At 31.5% G+C, this 21,448-nt stretch overlaps 1 protein-coding gene across 1 annotated transcript; it reads left to right on the forward strand.

Moving 5' to 3' along the window:
- Positions 1-17,264: 17,264 nt before the first annotated feature.
- On the forward strand, positions 17,265-19,307 carry LOC140891193 (homeobox-leucine zipper protein ATHB-16-like). Its single transcript, XM_073299554.1, has 3 exons — positions 17,265-17,686; positions 17,962-18,350; positions 18,530-19,307. Exons 1-3 carry the CDS (start codon positions 17,638-17,640, stop codon positions 19,010-19,012), a joined length of 921 nt encoding a protein of 306 aa, XP_073155655.1. The 5' UTR covers positions 17,265-17,637; the 3' UTR covers positions 19,013-19,307.
- Positions 19,308-21,448: the final 2,141 nt, after the last annotated feature.

Raw genomic sequence — 21,448 nt, forward strand, 5'->3', positions numbered from 1 at the left:
TTTTGGCAATTTTAGTCCTTTTTTTCCGACGTGGCGCTGAAGTGACACCAATTCAGTGTTGATGCGAAGCAGACATGTACAGTGTCACATAAGCATTTTTTAATAAAAAGAATCAAAATTGCCAAAAATCAGAACATGCAGGACTAAAACTGAAATGTGAAAATATAGAGGATCAAAATCGCAAAATGACAAACATACGGGACTAAATTTGCAATTTTTCCTATTTTTTATTATTGTTCCCAACAAAAGGACACGTGTCATCTATTTATTAGTCGTTTTTATTATTAAATATGAATATCTTATGAAATGAGAAAAATACAACATTTTGAGCATCTTTGCTCAATCTCCTCCATTTCCAATTTAACCCAATCCAAACTATGTATTTCGGGTTGGCATTGGCTTTATTTTTCCGCAATTTTTTGTGATGTTTTTTAAAAAAATTTAGTACTCCACTTATTAATAATTAAATACCTATTTCTATTTTTTTTAAAAGTACCCCATTAGTATTGACTATATTAGATTTATTATGTACCTCAATTTTATTCATAAATTTTTTTTGTTGTGAGAAAACTAAAAATAGCATTTGCTTTGTTAGGTCTACCAAGGATTTTGGAGTGATTTGTTTGAACTCCAACGATAAAAAATAATTATTGAGCTTAATTACCTCTAAGATTTTGAACCGGGTCACATGCCAAGTATCATACAGCTAATAAAACCGATGAAATAATATATATCTACTCTTAAATTATCGTGGGGGAAAATATGATATTTATTCCCTTTCATGGGGAAAATATGCACGTTGAGAAATCTCATAGGAATCACGAAGGCAGAGCATCCTTATCCAAAACTATAAAGTTAAAACAATACTGTCACGAATACGTACAATATATAGTCAATTATACAAAAAGTAAAGCTGCACGAAAATTTGACTTGAATTGAATTTCATGCCATTAAATATTGGTCAATGCGTACCGGTGAGGTGATGGCTTCCATCTAATTGTTCAATTTTATAAAACTTAATATATAAAATATATATTTATGTATAATATATTATGCGTCGAGACCGATATGATGCGACACCTCTACCTTCAATTCAATATTTTGGTTGACCCGCCATATGTAATTATATTGACGTGGATGATTTCGGCCAAATGTATATATATATATATATAATTGTGACAATGACATTAAATTAACATGCATATTATTCTTAACTTTTTGGGCCGTGCGTGCAAATATTACATTGATAATCAAATACTATAATTATGTTGGGTTTAGATGGATGATTTCAAATTAATTAATTTTATATATAATCAAATGTATTTTTGTTATTTACTGATATAAAACCATAAACTCAAAATTCATTTTTCACATTTTTATATAATATTTAATGTTAATTAGGATGAATTTAAGTTTACCCTATAACATGTCATACATATAAATAGGAATTTGAATTTGTGATTATTTGATCTATTGGGTACCGTTTGGTTTGAGTGATAAGATAAATAATATATGGATAAGTAATTTATTGTAATAAAAAATATATAAGAAATGATAGTTATTATATTATTGGATTTGATTGATTGATTATAGTATATTTGATTTGATTGATTAAATATTATATTAAAAAATTAAATTACTATTTTATCTTTTAAAAATAAATAAAATATAAAATAATATTATTTATAAGGGGTAAGATAGTAATTTAAATTAAATGATTTGATTGATGTAAGATAAATTATTGATGATTTGATTGATTAAAATTAATAATTAATAGATGGATAAATAATATGTTGAGAAGAATGCGAGATTGAATAAGATAAGTTATGAATAGATTAATAATAATAGTTACCAAACGGTGCCTTGATTTATTGTTAACGATAAACCTATGATTTCGTCTATCCAAACACAACCTAATTTTTAGTTTATTAATTACTATGAGGAAGTATTTCTACGTGTACGGAGTCAATTGTGAATAAATTCCTAAACCCAAACCTAACTTTTTTATAAATTCCTACAATAAAAATTCTTTCTTAAAACTCCCTAGGACCACCAAACTTGGTCAAATCCAATGTTTAATTCTTGTACCCAATTTATGCATTTATGTACTCCATTTATGCAATGTTTGTGCTCAATTATGGTACTTGAATCATTCGCAAAAATGGTATCAGAGCTTTAGGTTAAATATTCAGACTTAATATTATTCGTTAACTCATACTTTTCTTTGTTGAGAAGAAGATTTTTTATAAAAGATGACTTCAAACGAAGGTTTGAATCAAGAGGATTTTATTTATATGAAATCCTATAAACAAGTTAATCTGTTCACAATAGATTACTTACGACAGAAAGATGATTTCTAACTCTCAATTTTTAGAAATTACCCCAGATTCCTCTAAACTCTCCGGAGATCTTAGAGAAATTCAAAAGACGGTACAGTATTACAGCAATCCGCTGTATGAAATACCTCGGCATAATGAAGGAATCCTTAAGAAACAAGAAGAAATTCTTGTAACCCTAAAGGATCTTCAAACTAAAATCACAAATCTAGAACAAACTTCAGGTTCTAGAAAAGGAAATACAGGAGGAAGGTTACCACTCTCGTTTGGTACCAAACCGTTGTTACATCAGAAAGGTAAAACCAAAATAGTTCAAAAACCTTTAACTGATGATGAAAGGATGATTAATCTTATTCAGAGAAAAACACTATCTGATGACTACTTTAGAGAGATTAAATCTCGAGGATCTACAAGATATCGCGGATTTCTTTGCGAATCTCAAAGTAGTAGATCTAAAAATGAACTCCCCTGAGGGTGAACAACCCATAGGGAATCCCCCAAGATATGCGGTTAAAACAGAAGAACCACATAGTGAGTTTCAGGTTGAAGAAAATTCACATCCAGCAGGAACCAGATCAAGAAGGAGTAAAATCCCACTCCATCAAACTCCTTACGGAAAAACTGTTTTAGATCCAATACATCCTTACGGGGTTATGTTAAACCTTGATGTGTTGGACTTGAAAAACGAAGAAGATCTTATAGATGATTGGACGTCAGCTATGAGAATTGCAGCAGGGACATTAGATCTCAATAAAGAAGGATTCATTAAACTTTTAGAAATGAGTCTAATGGGATCTGTCAAGATTGCTCGGGAGATGACTATGCCAGATACGAAGGAATCAATCTTAGCAGGAGAATTTCTTAGCGAAATTGAAGAAAGAATGGCCACCCTATTTAAAGCACAATTCATAGGGGTAGACTATTTCAACAATCAAGATACAGAGAAAAAGAGAATATATACTCAAGCTTTGTATAGCCTCGAGTTACATGATATCTGTTTAGTTGATGAATACATTATGTTATTCACTAAATACAGATGGAATTCAGGAGTCGAGGAAAATGTAGCTATTCAGCTATTTTATCAAAAATGCCAAGTCTCTAGAGAGAAATGCTGATTAAAGAATACGTTCCAGGTCATCTTGACACTTTGGCAAGACGCGCGTCCTTTTTGAAAGGAAAATTGGCAGAATAGTGCCATATGGCAGCATTACAGAAAAACTACAAGAAAATAAAGGGTATAAATAAACGTACACCTTTATGTTGTAAAGATAATGATCTTCCAACGATCATTGGAAATAGATCACAGGGATTTAAAAGGAAGAAATTCAGAAGTAATCCCTACAATAAAAGAATGAGAAGTTCTTGGAAACCAAGAACATTTTGGTCCAAACAAAAGGCCAGATCTTATAGATCAGGAAGAAGAAGTGGACCTACAAGAACATCCCCAGTAACAAGCTCATCACAAAGCAGGGAAGAACACCATCAAGAAGAACTTTCAGAAGAACTCATACAAGAGCAAGTGAAAGTTTCAAGGATTGCAACTGCTGGACATGTGGAGCAAGAGGACATATATCTACAAATTGTCCAGAAAACGAGAAAAAAGGAGTTAAACTCTTTGAAGCAACACCAGATATGGATGATGCGGTCTTCTTTCAAGATCTAGTCCAAGTATATCAATTTGAGGATATCCCCTCAGATGAAAGCATATACGAAGAAGAGATATTGTTTAGTCAAGAAGATTCTGAGGATGGATCAGAATCAGAATCAGAATAGAGAAGAAGTGTTTCGGCATGAAACACATGAAAGTTTGGCTGGATTCTTTAGCCAAACCATGATATCTCATAATATGGTCCAAAGGATTATGAGAGAAAATCCAACGTTACAAAAGTACCAGAGATTTTCGGCAGGACAAGTAGAAAGAGTCTTAGGCAACCTAGGGCTTAGACAGAGAAAACATAATTTGATTTACAAAGTATCCAGAAGGGAAATGGCAATCCCCATGGAGTTAACAAGTAATCAAATAGAGATGCAGTTAATTCCTTTTGAAGAAATAAGAAAGGAATTGCAAAAGTTGAAAGGTGAGGTAGCAAGGACGATGTCTTGGATTTATATTGGAGCAATCCAAATAATGATCAAGGCAACTTTTAAATAAGGAATAGATTCACCCATAGATATCGTAGTATGCGATAAAAGAATGGGGAATATTCAAGATGCTGTCCTGGGTACTATCTCAGGAAATCTTTGTGCAGAAAAAATTATAGGAGTTATCTATCCAAGAATAGCCTACAATTTAGCTGACAGGGACTTTAGTCGAGCCTTGACGTTGCATCAAAACTTCAAGGCTAATGAAGGAAGGTAATAGACCATATTCTATTACATATCAAATTTCATATGCTCTTTCTAATACTCATCATTCTGAATTATTTATTAGAAATGAGTTCATTGAAATTCCAGAGATCTTTGGGAAAGTTGCTCATGCAATATACCCAGAAAGAATCGAGTTTCCTTTAATTCAGGAAACAGACATTCAAATTCAAGACAGACCGGTTCTATACAGAGACCTTAAAATAGAACCTCGAAGGTTATCTTTTCAAGGAAACCGAATGACAAGTAGGAGATGGGACAAATCTCCTATTCAAAAAATTCCACCAGAAGAAAAAGAGTTTTCTATAATAGAAAAACTTAGATCTCTAGAAGGATGGAAAGAAGTGAAAATAGTATTCGATATTACAAGTCATCGGAACCAGTTCCCTTGTAACTCGATTTACTATTTGGAACAACATGAAAAAGAAACTTACCAAGGATTGATAAATATTGGAGAATTGAAAGTTCAAATATGTGGAATTCCAGGAAAAGAAGTGGATCAGCTCATTCTTGGCCTAGAGTTTCTGGAGGACCATAAACCATGGAAACGGCTTGAAAAAGGAATAGAGTTCATGGCAAAAGAAAAGACTTGGAGGATTCAATAAGAATTCTACGAAATGGAAAACCAAGAGAATTGGATAAGGGACAATCCTTTAATCAGATTCGAGAACTCTGTTTACAAACAGAGGAAGAAGCAGCTGTTGAAATTAGTAAGTCATGAACATGATTTACTAGATCGCATTGAAGAGGTAGAAAGGAGTAACCATACTCTACCTTTTGAAGCCTTAGGAAAGGTGAATAGTCTTAATCAGATTACTGAGTTACAACACAGTCTGTTAAAAATGGCAGGGCCATTTAGTAATCCCTTTAAAAAATGACAACAAGTCCTTTCTCCATATACATTCCGATAGGGATGTTGTATGAACAATATAAGGCTGAATACTTTGCAGCTTATATTGATTCGGGAGCAGAAATTTGTACAGCAAAAAGAGGAGTCTTCCCTCAAAAATGTGAAGAAGATTTGCAAAAAATTGCTGGACGAGATTTCTCTCGAAGAATTTTAATTCTTTGCAAAGGAATAAAACAAGAAGAGATCCTTATAGGAGGAGCAGGTCAGATACCTTGGTACAAGGTAAAGACACCACCAATCTATTTCCATGATATAGGAGCTGATATCCTGTTAGGAAATAACTTCTTACAAATGTTTAAGAAGTACACACAAGACAATGAGTCAAGAAAACTTATGTTCACTACAATTTGTGATCATAAAATTATCGTTCAAAGACTCAAAGTTGCATTTTATCGACAATTGCCGATAATATTTCGCAGCCAGCGTGGTGATAAGGGACAACTTTTTCACCCAAAAATGAAAGATCCAAGAAGGTTTGGAGAAACCATGTTGAAAATAACAACAGAACAAGAACTCCAAACAGAGGATATGGAGCTTCTCAAGGTAACTCTAAATCATAGAGATATAGAGTTAGAAAATAAGGTATCCCTTGAAGATGTCAAAAAGAGGCTCAAAGAAAGTTATAATGAGCATCCTTTGGCATGGTGGGATAGAAATCAACTCAAAGCCAGTCTTACTCTAAAGGAAGGCAAAGAGTATGAATTCGTCAGATATAAGCCTATCCCGATGAACATAACAGATCAAAGGGATATGAGAATGATTATCAAGAAACATTTGGACCTTGGTCTAATCAAAGAAGGAGTTTCACCATATAGTAGCCCATGTTTTCTGGTCAGAAATCATGGTGAAATAAAAAGAGGGAAACCCAGGTTAGTTATTAACTACCAAGGTATTAATAAAATCCTAGAGTTTGACGGGTACTTCATACTTAGTAGAGAACATCTAATTAGCTGTGTATGAAATGCTAGAGTGTTCTCAAAATTTGATTGTAAGTCTGGATTCTACCAGATAAGAATGGAAGAAGAGAGTAAGAAATTCACAGTCTTCTCTACTCCACAAGGACACTATATTTGGGAAGTTATGCCTATGGGATTGGCCAATGCACCCCAAATATTTCAAAGAAAGATGGATAATCTTTTTAAAGATTACTTCAACTTTATGTTTGTTTATATTGATGATATTCTTATAGCATCAAAAAACATAGACGAACATGTTAAACACTTAGAGATTTTTTCTAAGATTTGTAAACAAGAAGGACTGGTTTTATCTGAAAAGAAAGCAGTCATAGCAACAAGGAAAATTGAATTCCTTGGTATTGAGATTGATGAAACTGGAATAATTCTACAACCCCATATTGTGGAAAAGGTAAAGAATTTTCCAGATAAACTCAAAGATGTAAAGCAACTCCAGAGTTTTTTAGGAGTAGTTAATTTTGCAGGGATGTTCATAAACAACCTAGCAATGTACAGAAAGGTGTTCAGTCCTTTGTTAAAAAAGGATGTCAGATTTATATGGACCGATGACCATACTAAAGGGGTAAACCAATTAAAGGAGATATGTAAGAATCTCCCAAAAATGGCTATACCCGTAGATGAAGATGATCTGGTATTATTCACGGATGCCAGTGACGAATGGTGGGCTGCAGTCCTTACAAAGATCACCCCGGATGGAGAAATACCATGCAGATTCTGTAGCGGTCTTTTTTCAGAATCTGAGGCCATCAGATGGCATATCAACGAGAAGAAATTCTATGCAGTTAAAAGGGCTTTTGAAAAATGGCCATTATTTTTACTTACTAAAAAATTCACGCTGAAGGTTGATAACACCCAGGTAAAAGCTTTCTTAAGAAATAAGATTGAATCCAAACCTGAGAAAGCTAGGTTATTAAGATGGCAAGCATTATGTCAAAATTATATTTTTGATATTGTTATTATTAAATCTCATGAAAATATTCTTGCAGATTTCTTAACAAGAGATGGAAGGCAGTGACGTGGATTCCATCATGAAAATGCAGAGGCATCTCAGGGAACACCTTGGGTTGCTTCAAACCGAGTTCAACCAGTTAGTCATTAATGCTGAAATGGCTGGCAGGTTACAACAAGCCGATCGGATCAAAGTATCTAATCGTATTACTGGATGTATGCAAGCTCAAACTCAACTATGGGCTGCTATTCAAGGGCCAATTGTTAAGGCTATAGAGAAACCATTGGTTTCTCATAAACATGATATGTTAAAACCATTGGTTTTAGAAGAAGAAAAATTACAGCCACTGGTTGTAGAACAAAAGGTTGAGGATTCCAAAACCCAAGAAACAAGTGCTAATCTATCATCAGCTTTTGATGAATTGGATGAAGCAACAATTGATGAGAAAAACTCATCAAGTCAACCCTCCGCCTCTGGGGTAAAAGAGAAAGAGATCAATCTTAGGCCCAACACTGACAAGGGTAAATCTAAGATTGATACTAATCTAGCTATTATTTCTCCATTCCAGGTTTATCAACAAAGGTGGGAGAAATTAAAGACAAGGAGTGAAATCAATCCGAACACTTGCAGGGTTGATGTTGCATGAATATATCCAAGGGTTTGGCTAAAAAACAATGTCAATCCTAAGGATGTAAAGCTCTGGTATGAATTTGGGGCTTTGGCTTCAGTTTATACAACGTCGCCAAGATTTCCGGAGATATCACAGTTACCAAAATGGATCCAGGAAGCAGTTCAAGAAACATGGGCAAATAATGATCATTTGTCCAGAGGAGATGTGCTAGAATTATATTTCTTCAGTACAGCTCCAGAACCAACAGGGAAAGGATCACACGAACCTTTCCCTTCATCAAGCTAAGGAGACCTGATTTGACGAGCCATAAATTTATCAAGGATCCTAAAGCTGAAGAAATACCCTTGGTGTCCACTTTTGAAAAAAATAAAATCTCAACCAGAAGGGCATGGGGTATTTGGGTCTGTCTCACCGAGATGAACAAAGTCAAATTTCCGTTCAAATTCTACCAAAATTCTGTGAATGGATTGTTCCTGTTAAACACAATGACAGGAAAAACTACGGCTTTCGCAGAAGAACTCTTCGAAAAGAAGAGAAACTTTTTGTGGAACAACAAGCTACCGGGGAGTAAAGAAACTCGTCGAAAATTTTGTCACATGGCTCACATAGGAAGATGGTCAGAAGTTATCTGCCCAGAATGTCCTGATCAGAAGGAGCCAGAGTTCGGAAAAACATTCAGACCCCGAACGGATCGAAAAGATTTTTCCGAGACAAGCAAAGGTGGACAGGGACCACCAAAGATGCTTTTTTTCAGGGGACCACTGCAAAAGCAGAAGATGCCCCGACAAAAATAAAGAAGACATGTGAGGAGTATAGAGCCAAAATAAAAAGGACGACATGTGACTCCTCCACCAACAAACGATGCCATCAATAATGGCATAACAGGACAAGGTGTATAACGGGTGATTCATTCACTAGCTAAAGATTCCATTAATAATGGCATAGAAGAACAAGACAAACAGCTGTAAGATTCCCTGAAGTTTCTCGGTGAAACGAGTGGAACCTCAGCTATAAATACAAGCATTCAAGGAAGCTGAAGACATCGATCATTCCCTTCAGTTTTCTTACAAATAAATTATTGTAATATTTCTCTTTCTATTGATATAAGTTTTCGTTTATGTATTTCAAGAACAAAGCTACTATTAGTAGCTAAACAAGTTGTCTTCTCCTCTTCAAAGGAGTTGATTTATGTAATAATATTATTTCTGAATAATTTTTCTAAAGTCTCTTGTTCTTTCATGCTCATATTTTATAATTAAATTCATATACCATACGCCTTAAGGTAGAAAACGAATTAAGGCTGTGCTGGGTGTCGTTGAAGGAGCTTGTGCAGAAACCATCTGTTGCGACTGCGTGGTTGGAGTGTGAGGAGCACTTCGTAAAACTCGGCAGGTATGACCCGACGACACTATGGTCAAAGAGATTTTTGAATTTAATTCATCTTACGGAAGCATGTTGGACCCTAATCCAGAGTATATCGGCTGGAAACCTTGCGTAACCGATAGTTCGGTTTAGCCTGAACTGGTTCGATAGGTAAAACAATGCCACGTACAAAGGATTAAATGCTAAACACTTTATTAAGACAAATTTGGGGACCACTAGGGAGTTGAAACAAAGAAATTGGAGTGTAGGGAGTTAAGAGAAAGAAATGTTTGGGTTTGGGGATTTTAAAATAATTTGCCCTTAAACTTATGTCGATATTTGAATGAGAGCTTTTTTAAATTAGCCTTCTATAAATACCTATAATCAAATTTGGTCTTAATGTTAGTTAACTTTTAAAATTAGCCTTACTTTCCAAATATACCATTTACACTATTTTATATTAACATACAAACATATTAAATTGAGATAACATGATAATATAATTATCGAAGTGCTGCATATCATTTTATCATATAGGTACCGTTTGGTTCGAGGATATGATGGTTATTACTTGGATAAATAATATAATGTAATATAAAATAAAATAAATAAAAAATGATAGTTAATATAGTATTTGATTTGATTGATAAATTATACTTTATGTGATTTGATTTATTGAATTTTATATAAAAATGATAAATTACCATTTTGTCATTTTTTAAAATAAATAAAATATGAATAATATTATTTATAAAGATAATATAGTACTTTAAATTTAATGATATTGATTGATATAAGATAAATAATTAATGATTTAATTGATGTAAAATAAATAATTAATAATGGATAAATATTATGACGAGAAGAACGTATCGACGAATTAGAAGAGATGTCAACCGGCAACCGTATCTGGAAACAACGATTAGTGGATATTGGTACTGTCACTGCACAGCAAGCTAAGGATTGGGGATTTAGTGGTGTAATGTTAAGAGGTTCAGGGGTATGCTAAGTAAGGAGGAAGTTTTAGTGACTAGCTTGAAAGGAAATTTATTTAAAAACGATCCCCAATCGATTTCGCTGTTTTAGATTTAGCTCTTTTAGTAGTAGGGGCATGCGGAAAAGAAAAAGGCGTAACTGCTGTTGTCGACTGGGAACGAATGCTTAGCTCTGAGGCAGAAGAAAACCCTTCCATTTCTGTTACAGAAGACGGTGCTTGCTATAGAATACCTTCTTTGAGGAATAAGCCCGGTGGCGTCTAAGCTCTCTCGGAGGATTAGATATGACAAGTTATACAAGTATTATTTGTACTTGTACCAAATAATTGTTTTATTGCACTTATGTTTTAATTTCTTGCATTTGTTTTTATCTTCAAATTTATTATTTATATATTTAATTTATATTAAAAATATAAATTATTAAATTTTAGTATGAGTTAATTGTAATAATTGTTGTTATTATCATCTATTTCATCTATACAAATTTATAGTTGAAAAATCGCTAGTAAATATGTTAATTTTTATTTGTAGTTATTAACACTGTTATTGTCAATGATAATATTATTAGCTTATTTTTTATATTTTATGTTATTTTTCAGATTATGCATTTTATTTTTATTATTCCTATTATTATTATTATTATTATTACCTCAATTAAATCATTCACAACTTGTCAACTTGGTGTTTTAGAAAGTCAACTATTATATTTAATTGTGGAGCCTCTGACATGAGTTACATAAAGAACAATATATTGCATGTGTCCAAAAAGTCGAAATACCTTACGTGTAATTTTTCAGGCCTTACCTAAAAGTTCTGATCTGGATTGTAATAAATGTCCCTTGACTTTGAAATTTCAAATTGAAGTCTAACAACGGGTCAAAATTCAAAAGGACAAAGCTTCATCGATGAACTTAATTTACCGACGGAAGACAATTGAGAAACAATATATTTTATAATATGGCACCTCTAATTTTATTAGGATAAATTGCAAATAAACTCAAGTTAAATAGCAAATATTTTGAAGAATCAAACTGTAAGTAAATGTTGATGTCACACTGATATATCAAAGTTAGTTAATATATAATGAAATAGTATAAACAAACTTTGAGTGAAAGAATGAATGTCCTCCTTAATTAAATCACAAGGTACATTCATGCATGTTTATATATATATATATATATATATATATATATATATATATATATATATATATCAACAATTTCGACATTGCAATTTTACGAAATTAATTAAATTTCATTCAAAAAGCATATATATATATCTTGGCCACGACTCTTGAATAATGTATGTATATGCATGCATGACACCGATATTCTTGTTGTAACTAATTAATTAAATAAACTAGAGACAAAACCTCCTTAATTTTTGAACGAAAAGTTTCATCACAAGATATATATATATATATATATATATATATATATATATATATAACTTTTACAATGAAAATTAAGAAATTAATCAAGTCGTCTTCTCACTCGATACATAATCTAGCTAGCTAGCTAATAAGTAAAAGACGAGGATCTCTTAATTGGGACGAGCTGTAGTCTGGGAATGGAAGTAGTAGTTGTTCCATGCAAGAAATCCACGGAAAGGGATCTTCTTATGAACATCATGTCGTCCAATATTTTATGGGTGAAATCATGATCATGAGTACTTGGTGCAGCTTCTCCCACTTCTAAACGCGCCTGATCTTGCTGATCAGATCTTGAAGAAATATTATGATCATTTGAATTAGTATCATGATGATCTTTAAATATGATGAGCAGTTGTGATGCACGGCAAACGGGGCAATTGATATGTGACATCAACCAAGTATCGACACAAGCAACATGAAAAGCATGGCCACACTTGGTTAGAACCCTGACCCTCTCTTCTTCTTCAAATTCACTCAAACAGATCATGCAGCAATCGCCGCCCAACACCTCTCCCCTTTTATATCTCACCACTCCAATCGAGTCGATGATCGTTCGTGGAAGCCCGGCGCCGGTAATTTGAATAAACCAATGAGCGTCGCGACTCCCAGCAGCTTCATTTTCATCCATCGTGAGATTAATATTTCGGGGGCTCGAATTATTATATCGACACCTGGCGATGACATAGGAAAAAAGGAGGAAAGATGCAGCGAGAATACAGAGCATGATGATGATCAAGAAATTAGGTGACATGATCTCATACTTTTGGGGAGGTGGTGACAAAATTATATTATTAGATTTGGTGCAGTAATCTGGGCAAACGAAACACATGTAACAAGCTTCATCATTTGACAAATATTTTCTTCGAAATGAAGCCATATGCAGCTAGCTAGCATGCATCCACAAAATTTAATTAATTAGAATTAGAATATGCATGCATATATGTTTCGATGATCGTTGATGCTGAATATATATATATATGTTGGTTGTATACTAACTTAACTTTGAGTGAATACTCGTATATATATATATATTTTGAAATAAAGAAATCATGAATTGACTTTCGTCAGAAGATTAGATTTAAATCTAGCTAGTGGGTTGAGAAGTGGTAGAATTAAAGAGATTGATTACATGTGCCACAGAGACGTACCAGATATATTATATTATATTACAAATTAACCATACGTACGTATCGGAAAATGAAAATTGAAAAGGGAATATAAGTTTTATAAGTCAAGCTTGAGTTTATAATCAGAGACGATTTATATTTAAATTAAAATGATATATAAAATATTAAAAACTGATATTATATTATATATTCGTAGATCCCAAATCCGATCCTAGCCTGTGCCGGCAAGTAGAGTTATGGTTGTAGTTTTTGTATCGCTAAATGAACGTCAAGGTTGGGCTCGCTTTTTTAAATTACTCATCATTCTTATGCACGTTATAATATACCTAAAATCCCTAGCTAGGACATACGTGTTCATGTGAGCGTGTGTTGGATTCATTTTTTTTTATAATAATAACAACAATAATAATAATAATAATTTGGCGATCTGTAATTAAATATAATTCCTTGTGAGAATTGAAGTTACTTATTAATGTGATAAACAGAAAACTTATACTCGGAAATAAGTTATTATAAATAAGTTATTATAAATATTATATGATATAAAAAGTTAAGCAGACCAAACTTGCTATTAATTTGCTACGGGGTCGCAAAATGGACGGTTTGCCTAACATAATTCAATACGATTTGTTTGTTCCACCAAGTTGATCGACTTGATAGTATTGTAGGCCATAGAGTTCCAAAGGATTCTAATATAAATAAATAAATAAATATATATATATATATATATATATATATATATATATATGCTATGACTGGTGATATAATTAATAGACATTTAAGTAAAATGTGGATATTAATTTTTGGGTTAGGAAAGCTGCCTTCTTTAATTAATATAATATAATAGTTAGGTTGGTGGCTTTAATTCATGTGGTGGTTTGCATTCGTAGTGCGGTTTGTGCGAAAAAATGCGAATGAAATAACTTATGTTGTAGAGCTAGGAATCGTACTTTTGTCCGAGTCTTAGTTTATGGGTTGAGGCACCGACGACTATGGTGGTTCTTCTCAGTCTCTTATGTACTCGGCTTGATCATATTAATATAATAAATTGATTGTGGTTGCTTTAAAAAAAAAAAAAAAGAATCAAACTGACCAAACAATATTCCGTTAACCACAAATCACTGATCACATAACAATCTGAGATTGGACTGATGGCTTATAGAAATAGGCTTAGCAGAAATTTAAAGCCCATTAAAATTTGGACTTTCCAATCGTGGTCCACTTACAAAATTAAATAAAAATTCCTACCACAGTAGCCCACTCCACTTGCTAATTAAATTACAAATTAATTGTTATAATATTTTTAATCTTATTACTTCTAATATGATTTTATACCCACGATTAAGCAATTCATCTCAATGTCAAAACTTGCAGAAAAGGTTTTTCAAGCTATCAAGAATACAATATTTACGTAATCAGATTATATTATATCCCTTTCTTGTAAGCCATTTCAAGGCGTATTAATTACTATATAATATATATTATGCAATTTGTTTGTTGCCTATTCCCGCAAGAAAAGGATCACAAGTTTTGTCAATACTCATTTGATCTTCTTTTACAATTAAAATTAATTTATTTTCTCAATCCGACTAAAAAAGTGCAACCGTGATTATAAATTATATATATATATATATATATATATTTTAAAACAAGATTATAAATTATATATTCTAAAACTATGCAAATTCATTTTTATGAAAGAACAAATTAAGTGGAATGAATGGGCTGGACCGGGGCCGCCCATTTTTCGAACTTAGATTTAGAATTCAGATCATAATGTCAACGTGTATGGTGGTGAAGTAAAAAAATCAAAAAAAACAAAAAACAAAAACTAAATCCTGATAATTAATATATATGTTTGCATATGTTAAATTTTTTTAACTCAAGTTGACAAGTCTTTTGATTCTACGATAAGCCAGAAGTTCTTAATTTGTTTTATTCATTAAAAATATAATAAGCATATGTGAGAAACAACAGATAATTTTACAAACATACATTTTAAAAATTAAAGTTTGTATATTCAATCACATACATCGAGTAGAGAGGATTTTTATCGATTTTTAAAAATTCCTTTCCCATGTTTTTTTCTTCTTTGGGATATTTTTTTTTATATCCAGTGTGCATTTTATGCTAGTAAACGCATTAAATGGAGAGAGTGTGTGCAAAGAAAAAGGGTGTTGGACATTTAATTAATTAAGGTGGGTCAGCTGAAAGGAAATGTGAATGGGGGAAATGTCATGTGAACATTTGTATGGGTGTGAAACGAATCAATAATTTTTATAATTTTTAAAGACTTCTTCCCAATCCCATTCCTCAATAATAAAAATATATATAAACTTTTTTCGAACCAAAATCATTGGAGATATATAATTTTATTTTTTTTAAAAAAAAGCTGCCATTATATTTTAAAAACTTTTCAAAGTTGTTCCTATGTTCATATTATTCATAAAATAACATGCGGGAGAGTTTTGTTTTCCCCTTAATTTAATAAAAATCGAGGGACACCTTCCATGCTGGGTATTAATATATATGCCCATGCATGCTTGGATTGATTTAGATGGCTAGTTACGGTGGCATCCAGCTAGTTGCTTAAAAGTTCTATGAAGAAATAAAAATAAAAATATATATATTATTAATTACTTTTTTAAAATAAGCATATATGCATATATTTCCATAAAAAGAAGTATAATTTTGGTGGAGTGAGGCTATTGAAAATGACGAAACTAAGATTACGTACGTTTTTTTTTCTTTTATTTAATGTTAATAGTGTGTTGTGTAGTTGCAATCATATTGGATTAATTACATAAAACAAAATTTAGAAAAATGATCACTTGATAGAGGCCTAGGATGACCTTAAGGCTGCGTTTATTTTGAGATGATCAGATTGTGCAAGGATAGATTAAAATGTAATTATACATATAATTTTATAGGATATGAAGTGTTATGGAAAAATAATAATATTTCTAATTTGTAGATTAAATTTGAGATTGATTTTTTTTTTCACTATGTAGAGATTCAATTCCTTCTAAAATTTATAATTAATAATCATTTCTAAATCTAGCTAATTATTAATGCTCATTATTAATGAGCTTACAGTGTGTTTGGATGTCTAAAAAATGGAATTTGGAATTGGATTTGGATTTTAAAATCCATGGAATTGAAATTTCATTTTGTGTTTGGCAAAAAGTTAAAATATATTTTGAATTTGATAGTATAAATTTTGGATAAATGATATTTTATAAAAAAATTATAAAAAAAAACTTAAAATATATAAGTAAAGTATATGAAATTATTATTAAAAATAATTTTATTGCTTTATAAACTCAAATCCCGTGAAATCCCGTGAAATCCGACCAATTTTTTCAAGATTTCACTTAACTAATTGAAATCCCATGAAATCCCACCAAACACCAATCTCGTTTTGAAATCCCAAATTGTCAAACACTGAAACGGTATTTCCAATTCCAAATCTCACCAAATCCCGTCCAATTTTTGTGATCCAAACACAGTGTAAAGATTTATAATGATTTTTAATTTTGATATAATAAACATAAAATATAAAATTAGCCCATATTAATAATTTTATCTCTAGTAATCAAGAAATTAGAGGTCTCAGACATAATTAATTAATAAGTACAAGTGTACAACACCAGAGTACATATACTTTACAAAATAAATTAATATCCAATGAAACAACAACAACAAAAACACTTGAATAACTCGGGCATGAAAATACTATTAATTTAATATTCACACCGACAATATTTGGATTGGAGACCTCTGCCCAATTAATTACCCACGCGTACGCAACGAAACAGTAGCCTTGCGTTTAATTCATGTTCATCCTAATATTCTTTGGTAGTTTTTCATATATTTACACATGAACATTTAAATCAAAAGAAAAATGATGATGGAATCTGTTATATGTTTATTTTTATGTAAAAAACATTTAACATCAGATATTTGGTGTAGCATTGACAAATATTCCTTTAACATAAAGGGAAATAATAAATATTAATGAATATAATTAAAAAGTATGTGTTGATTAATTAATATTGTTTTAGAAAATAAGAAATGTGAATTTGGCGTGAATTTGGGGTTCATTTCATTTGTGGCAGATTTTAACCATGTGTGTGACCCCATGCTGTATTATTTAATATGACTCTGAAATGATGATAGGCCAGCTGGGTACTCTCACTCTACTACACTAATTATCCAATTCCCCCCCTCTCCCACTCGATCGATTTCTTGTGTTTATCATGTTGATGAATTGATTGAGCAATCATCATCATGTAAGCAAAAAAAAAAGACTGATAATTTGGGTTTGGGTTTTGTTTTTCTCTTTAAAAAAAAACACATGGAGTACCCAAGAAAGAGAAAAAAGGCTGCACCATGATATATATATCACATGCATATATACAAAACTGTGCCTGAATTGTTTGTTTAATGGGGGATTCCGCCACCAATTCTTGAACACGCCTGCTGCTGAAACAATTAAACACGCGCTCTGATTTGGAGAGATCTCAAGCTAGGATTAATTCCAGCACAGGAATTAGAATGAAGAGACTTGGCAGCTCTGATTCTTTGAGTGCTTTGATGTCTACAGGTGATTCGATTTTAGCTAATATTAATTTACACAGATTCAAACATGCCCTTGTAGTTGTAATGTTTCCCTGTCCCTAGCCTATTTCCATGATTTCCATATATCACCTGATATATATATATATATATAAACGAGTGATAGATCAAGATTCATGCTTTATTTTTTATTTTATTTTTTTACCTTTTTTTTTACCTCTTTTAGTAACTTGTCATCTACCTACCTCGTTCACCCTTTATTAGTAGTGATTCTTTAGCCGCTGAGCTTTCGGGTTTTAGCAGATGAACTAAATCAAGAAAGCGAGGGCATTTACAGCAGGGAGTTTCGTACCATGTTGGAGGGGTTAGATGAGGAAGGTTGCGTGGAAGAAGAAGCTGGCCATGGTCATGGCCATGTTTCAGAGAAGAAGAGGAGATTAACGGTGGATCAAGTGAAGGCTTTGGAGAAGAGTTTTGAGGTTGAAAATAAGCTTGAGCCAGAGAGGAAAGTTAAGCTGGCCAAAGAAATTGGACTGCAGCCTCGGCAGGTTGCTGTTTGGTTCCAGAATCGGCGGGCCAGGTATAAAACCAAGCAATTGGAAAGAGATTATGGGATTCTTAAAGCCAATTTTGATAATCTCAAGCATAATTATGATACTCTTCAGACTGATAATCAAGCCTTACTTAAACAGGTAACTCTTCATGATATACATTTTCTTGCTTGTTTTGGATCAAGATTTCCAATAATATATATTTCATTCAATTTTGAACCCTTGCATGTTCATACATAATTCAATCAAAGGTGAAGTCTTTATAAGTACTGCATCTTTAATTTCTAAAACATATGTACTGATTTTGTGCTGCTTTGTAGATTCAGGAGTTGAAATGTAAGCTAAGTGGAGATATTGTTAAAAGTGAGAGAAGAGTTAGCGTGGTGAAAGAAGAGGCAATGGTACTGTCTGATAGTGAACAAAAGAACAATCTTGAAAGCCGTGAAAAATGTGGTGCTGAAGCTGATTTTCAGGAGAAGGTGTCATCATTTCTTGATTTCAAAGATGGATCTTCGGACAGTACCGACTCAAGTGCAATCTTGAGTGAAGAAAACAACAGCCCACGTGATCAATTTTTGGAAATTCAGAAGGGATCCAGTAGTACTGTTGTTGGAGATGAATCTTGTAAAAAGGCAATTAAAACAAGTTTTATTGGAGACAAGAAATGGATTCAGCAGCAGCAGTTTGTGAAAGTGGAGGAGTACAATTTCTTGGGTGAGGATCATGATCAGTCTTGCAGCAGTTTGTTTTCTGATGAACAAGCTCCCACCCTCCATTGGTACTGCTCTGATCACTGGAATTGAAGCTAGCTAGCTAGCTCAAAATAAGAAAATATTCTGTGAAAATAATAAGGCTAAAAATAATATTAAAAAAACAAAACCAAGAAATTATGCCAATGAATTTGTTTTATGAAGCAGACCAACAATTTTGTATAGTACATTGATGTCTAAAATGAAAATGAAGGTGTCTGTTTCGCACTGTTGAATGTATAAATCAAATGAGTGGAGGGGCCAGCAGATGGCGCTCAGACTTCAGATTTCACGTGGTGGCGTGGGGAAAATGTACAAGGCGACAATTAATACGGGTGGGGGAAATTTTTATATATTATTTATTTAACATTTTTTTTAAAAAAATAAAAATAAAAGGTTTAACATGTTCTGATAAAATTTTAATACACCTTTCAGTGTCTAGCCAGTTGATGTTGTACATAATGTACATTAAAGAGGTTTTTACCATAAGATTATTTACGTGTCTGTAAGAGAGAATGAGTAAATTATAATTTTATTCCATGAGATTTTATTTCTCAATATTTATAATTACAAACCTCGCGAGATTTGATATAAATCCACTCAACTCAAGAAATGAATTTATGTTCATTGTTGATAAAACTAAATTTGTTCATATTCTCAATCATTCACGATATTAAAACCCAAATGCCTTCTAAAGATATCTTATTAACGATCAGTAATACTCTAGTCATTGCCTCCTGAAATTCATGAAAATAATGATAAATACACAACAATCTAATTTCATATTTTATATTTACTAATTATATATTTTTATTTAGTATAGATGTCATATAAAAAAATCAAACATCATTATGAGAATATTATGTCAAAGTGAAAAAAAACACGCTATCTTTGTGTTGTCATATTAATACAATTGTTATTTTTCGAAATTGATGAAATATTAGAAGATACGAACAACTCAAAGATAGAATATGAAGTGTACTTCTTAAACGATCGTTTAAAGGACTCTTAATTTTGTTTAAATTTTAATATGTTTAAATTCGATTAAGCAATTGCTTTTTAAAACGGAATATTTCATTTGTTTTTAAGATGAAAGTAGTTTCATAAATATGTATATTTATAGTTTAGAACTTGAAATATTTATTAAATCTTATATTTATGAATAATTTATCATTTTATTTAAAATAATTAAAATTATAATAAATTGAAAACGTTTTTTCACACTTAAAGTCGTACTAATTTTTCTTGAACTTGAAACTTGACCTTCACATTTCGAAATTGATCCGTTGATCCATTTTGAACAGTATATTTCATTATTTAATTTGAATTTCTTTTTTTTTTTTAAAAAGAATCAAACAGTATCTCGATTGTTTCAGAATTTGAAACACGATCCATGAAAATAGATCACCAAATCATTCTTTTTATAATGTATATGTTTTTTTAAAGATACAATTCAATTATTTATTAATGTAGCGGCTGTTGTAACTTGAAATAGACTTAAACGCCAGCCAAATATAAATAGATGGGAGTTAAAAATTTAAAATTTTGAAATTTATACTTTTACCTAGGGAGAAATGATGTTTTTATATATTTTGAAGAGAGAAACATACATTTTTAGGGTAGATTAAGACGAATGGTTTTGAAATATATGGATTGCGATGATCATTTTTATTAATAATAAGAAATAAAATATATTTAAGAGGATATAATTATTCTGTAAACGTCAAATTCATCTTATTAACATGATATGTTATATATATATACTTGAATAAATTTAAATTTTATTATATTTATTTATGTAAATAAAGAAATATATTTTTAAATATATGAAACTGAAATCCATGCCTCCAAAGTCCAAACGTAACCTTACATTATATATATATGTATATAATTATATATTATAAGGAAAGAAAATGAAATAACAACTATGCATGCAAGTTTGGGGGAAAAACAACAGAAAAGAGAGATTCCAAATGTCACTTTTTTCCACTGCCCTATAATGCCCCTATACGTGTAGGTCGGGCCATGTGATGTGGGACCAACAAAATTGTCCTTACACCCTCATCACATCGATTATTTATATTTAAATGTTTTTTTACAATTAAATTTATCGAGCAAGTCTTGGGTGGAAATATCAAATAAGTAATGGAACATATATAGTTACAACTTACATCTATAAATAAAAATATTATAATTTTATAAAAAAAATTTAAGCAATATATTTATATATATATAATCAAACGCGTCTCTTTATTTGAACAAATTAAATTTACACCTCTTGAAATTGAATGGAAATCAATAGTTATTCTTACAAATAGAAAACACGCATATCTTTTTATTCTTATTCTTTAAAATTTATAATAATAATATATGATGTGATGGTTTATTCCAAAACTATTATTGAGGCCTTTAGTTTAATACAAAAAAAAAAGTATTTACTATCAGATATCTTTGAGCAACAAAACCCCAAATTAAAATTGAAATTGATAA

This window comes from Henckelia pumila, chromosome 3 (assembly GCF_033568475.1).
Source record: "Henckelia pumila isolate YLH828 chromosome 3, ASM3356847v2, whole genome shotgun sequence".
NCBI lineage: Eukaryota > Viridiplantae > Streptophyta > Magnoliopsida > Lamiales > Gesneriaceae > Henckelia > Henckelia pumila.

Coding starts and splice junctions, on each gene's coding strand:
- LOC140891193 (XM_073299554.1), top strand. CDS start 17,638: ATGAAGAGACTTGGCAGCTCTGATTCTTTGAGTGCTTTGATGTCTACA. Junction 17,687..17,961: donor GAGTGCTTTGATGTCTACAG/GTGATTCGATTT, acceptor GGGTTTTAGCAG/ATGAACTAAATCAAGAAAGC. Junction 18,351..18,529: donor ATCAAGCCTTACTTAAACAG/GTAACTCTTCAT, acceptor GCTGCTTTGTAG/ATTCAGGAGTTGAAATGTAA.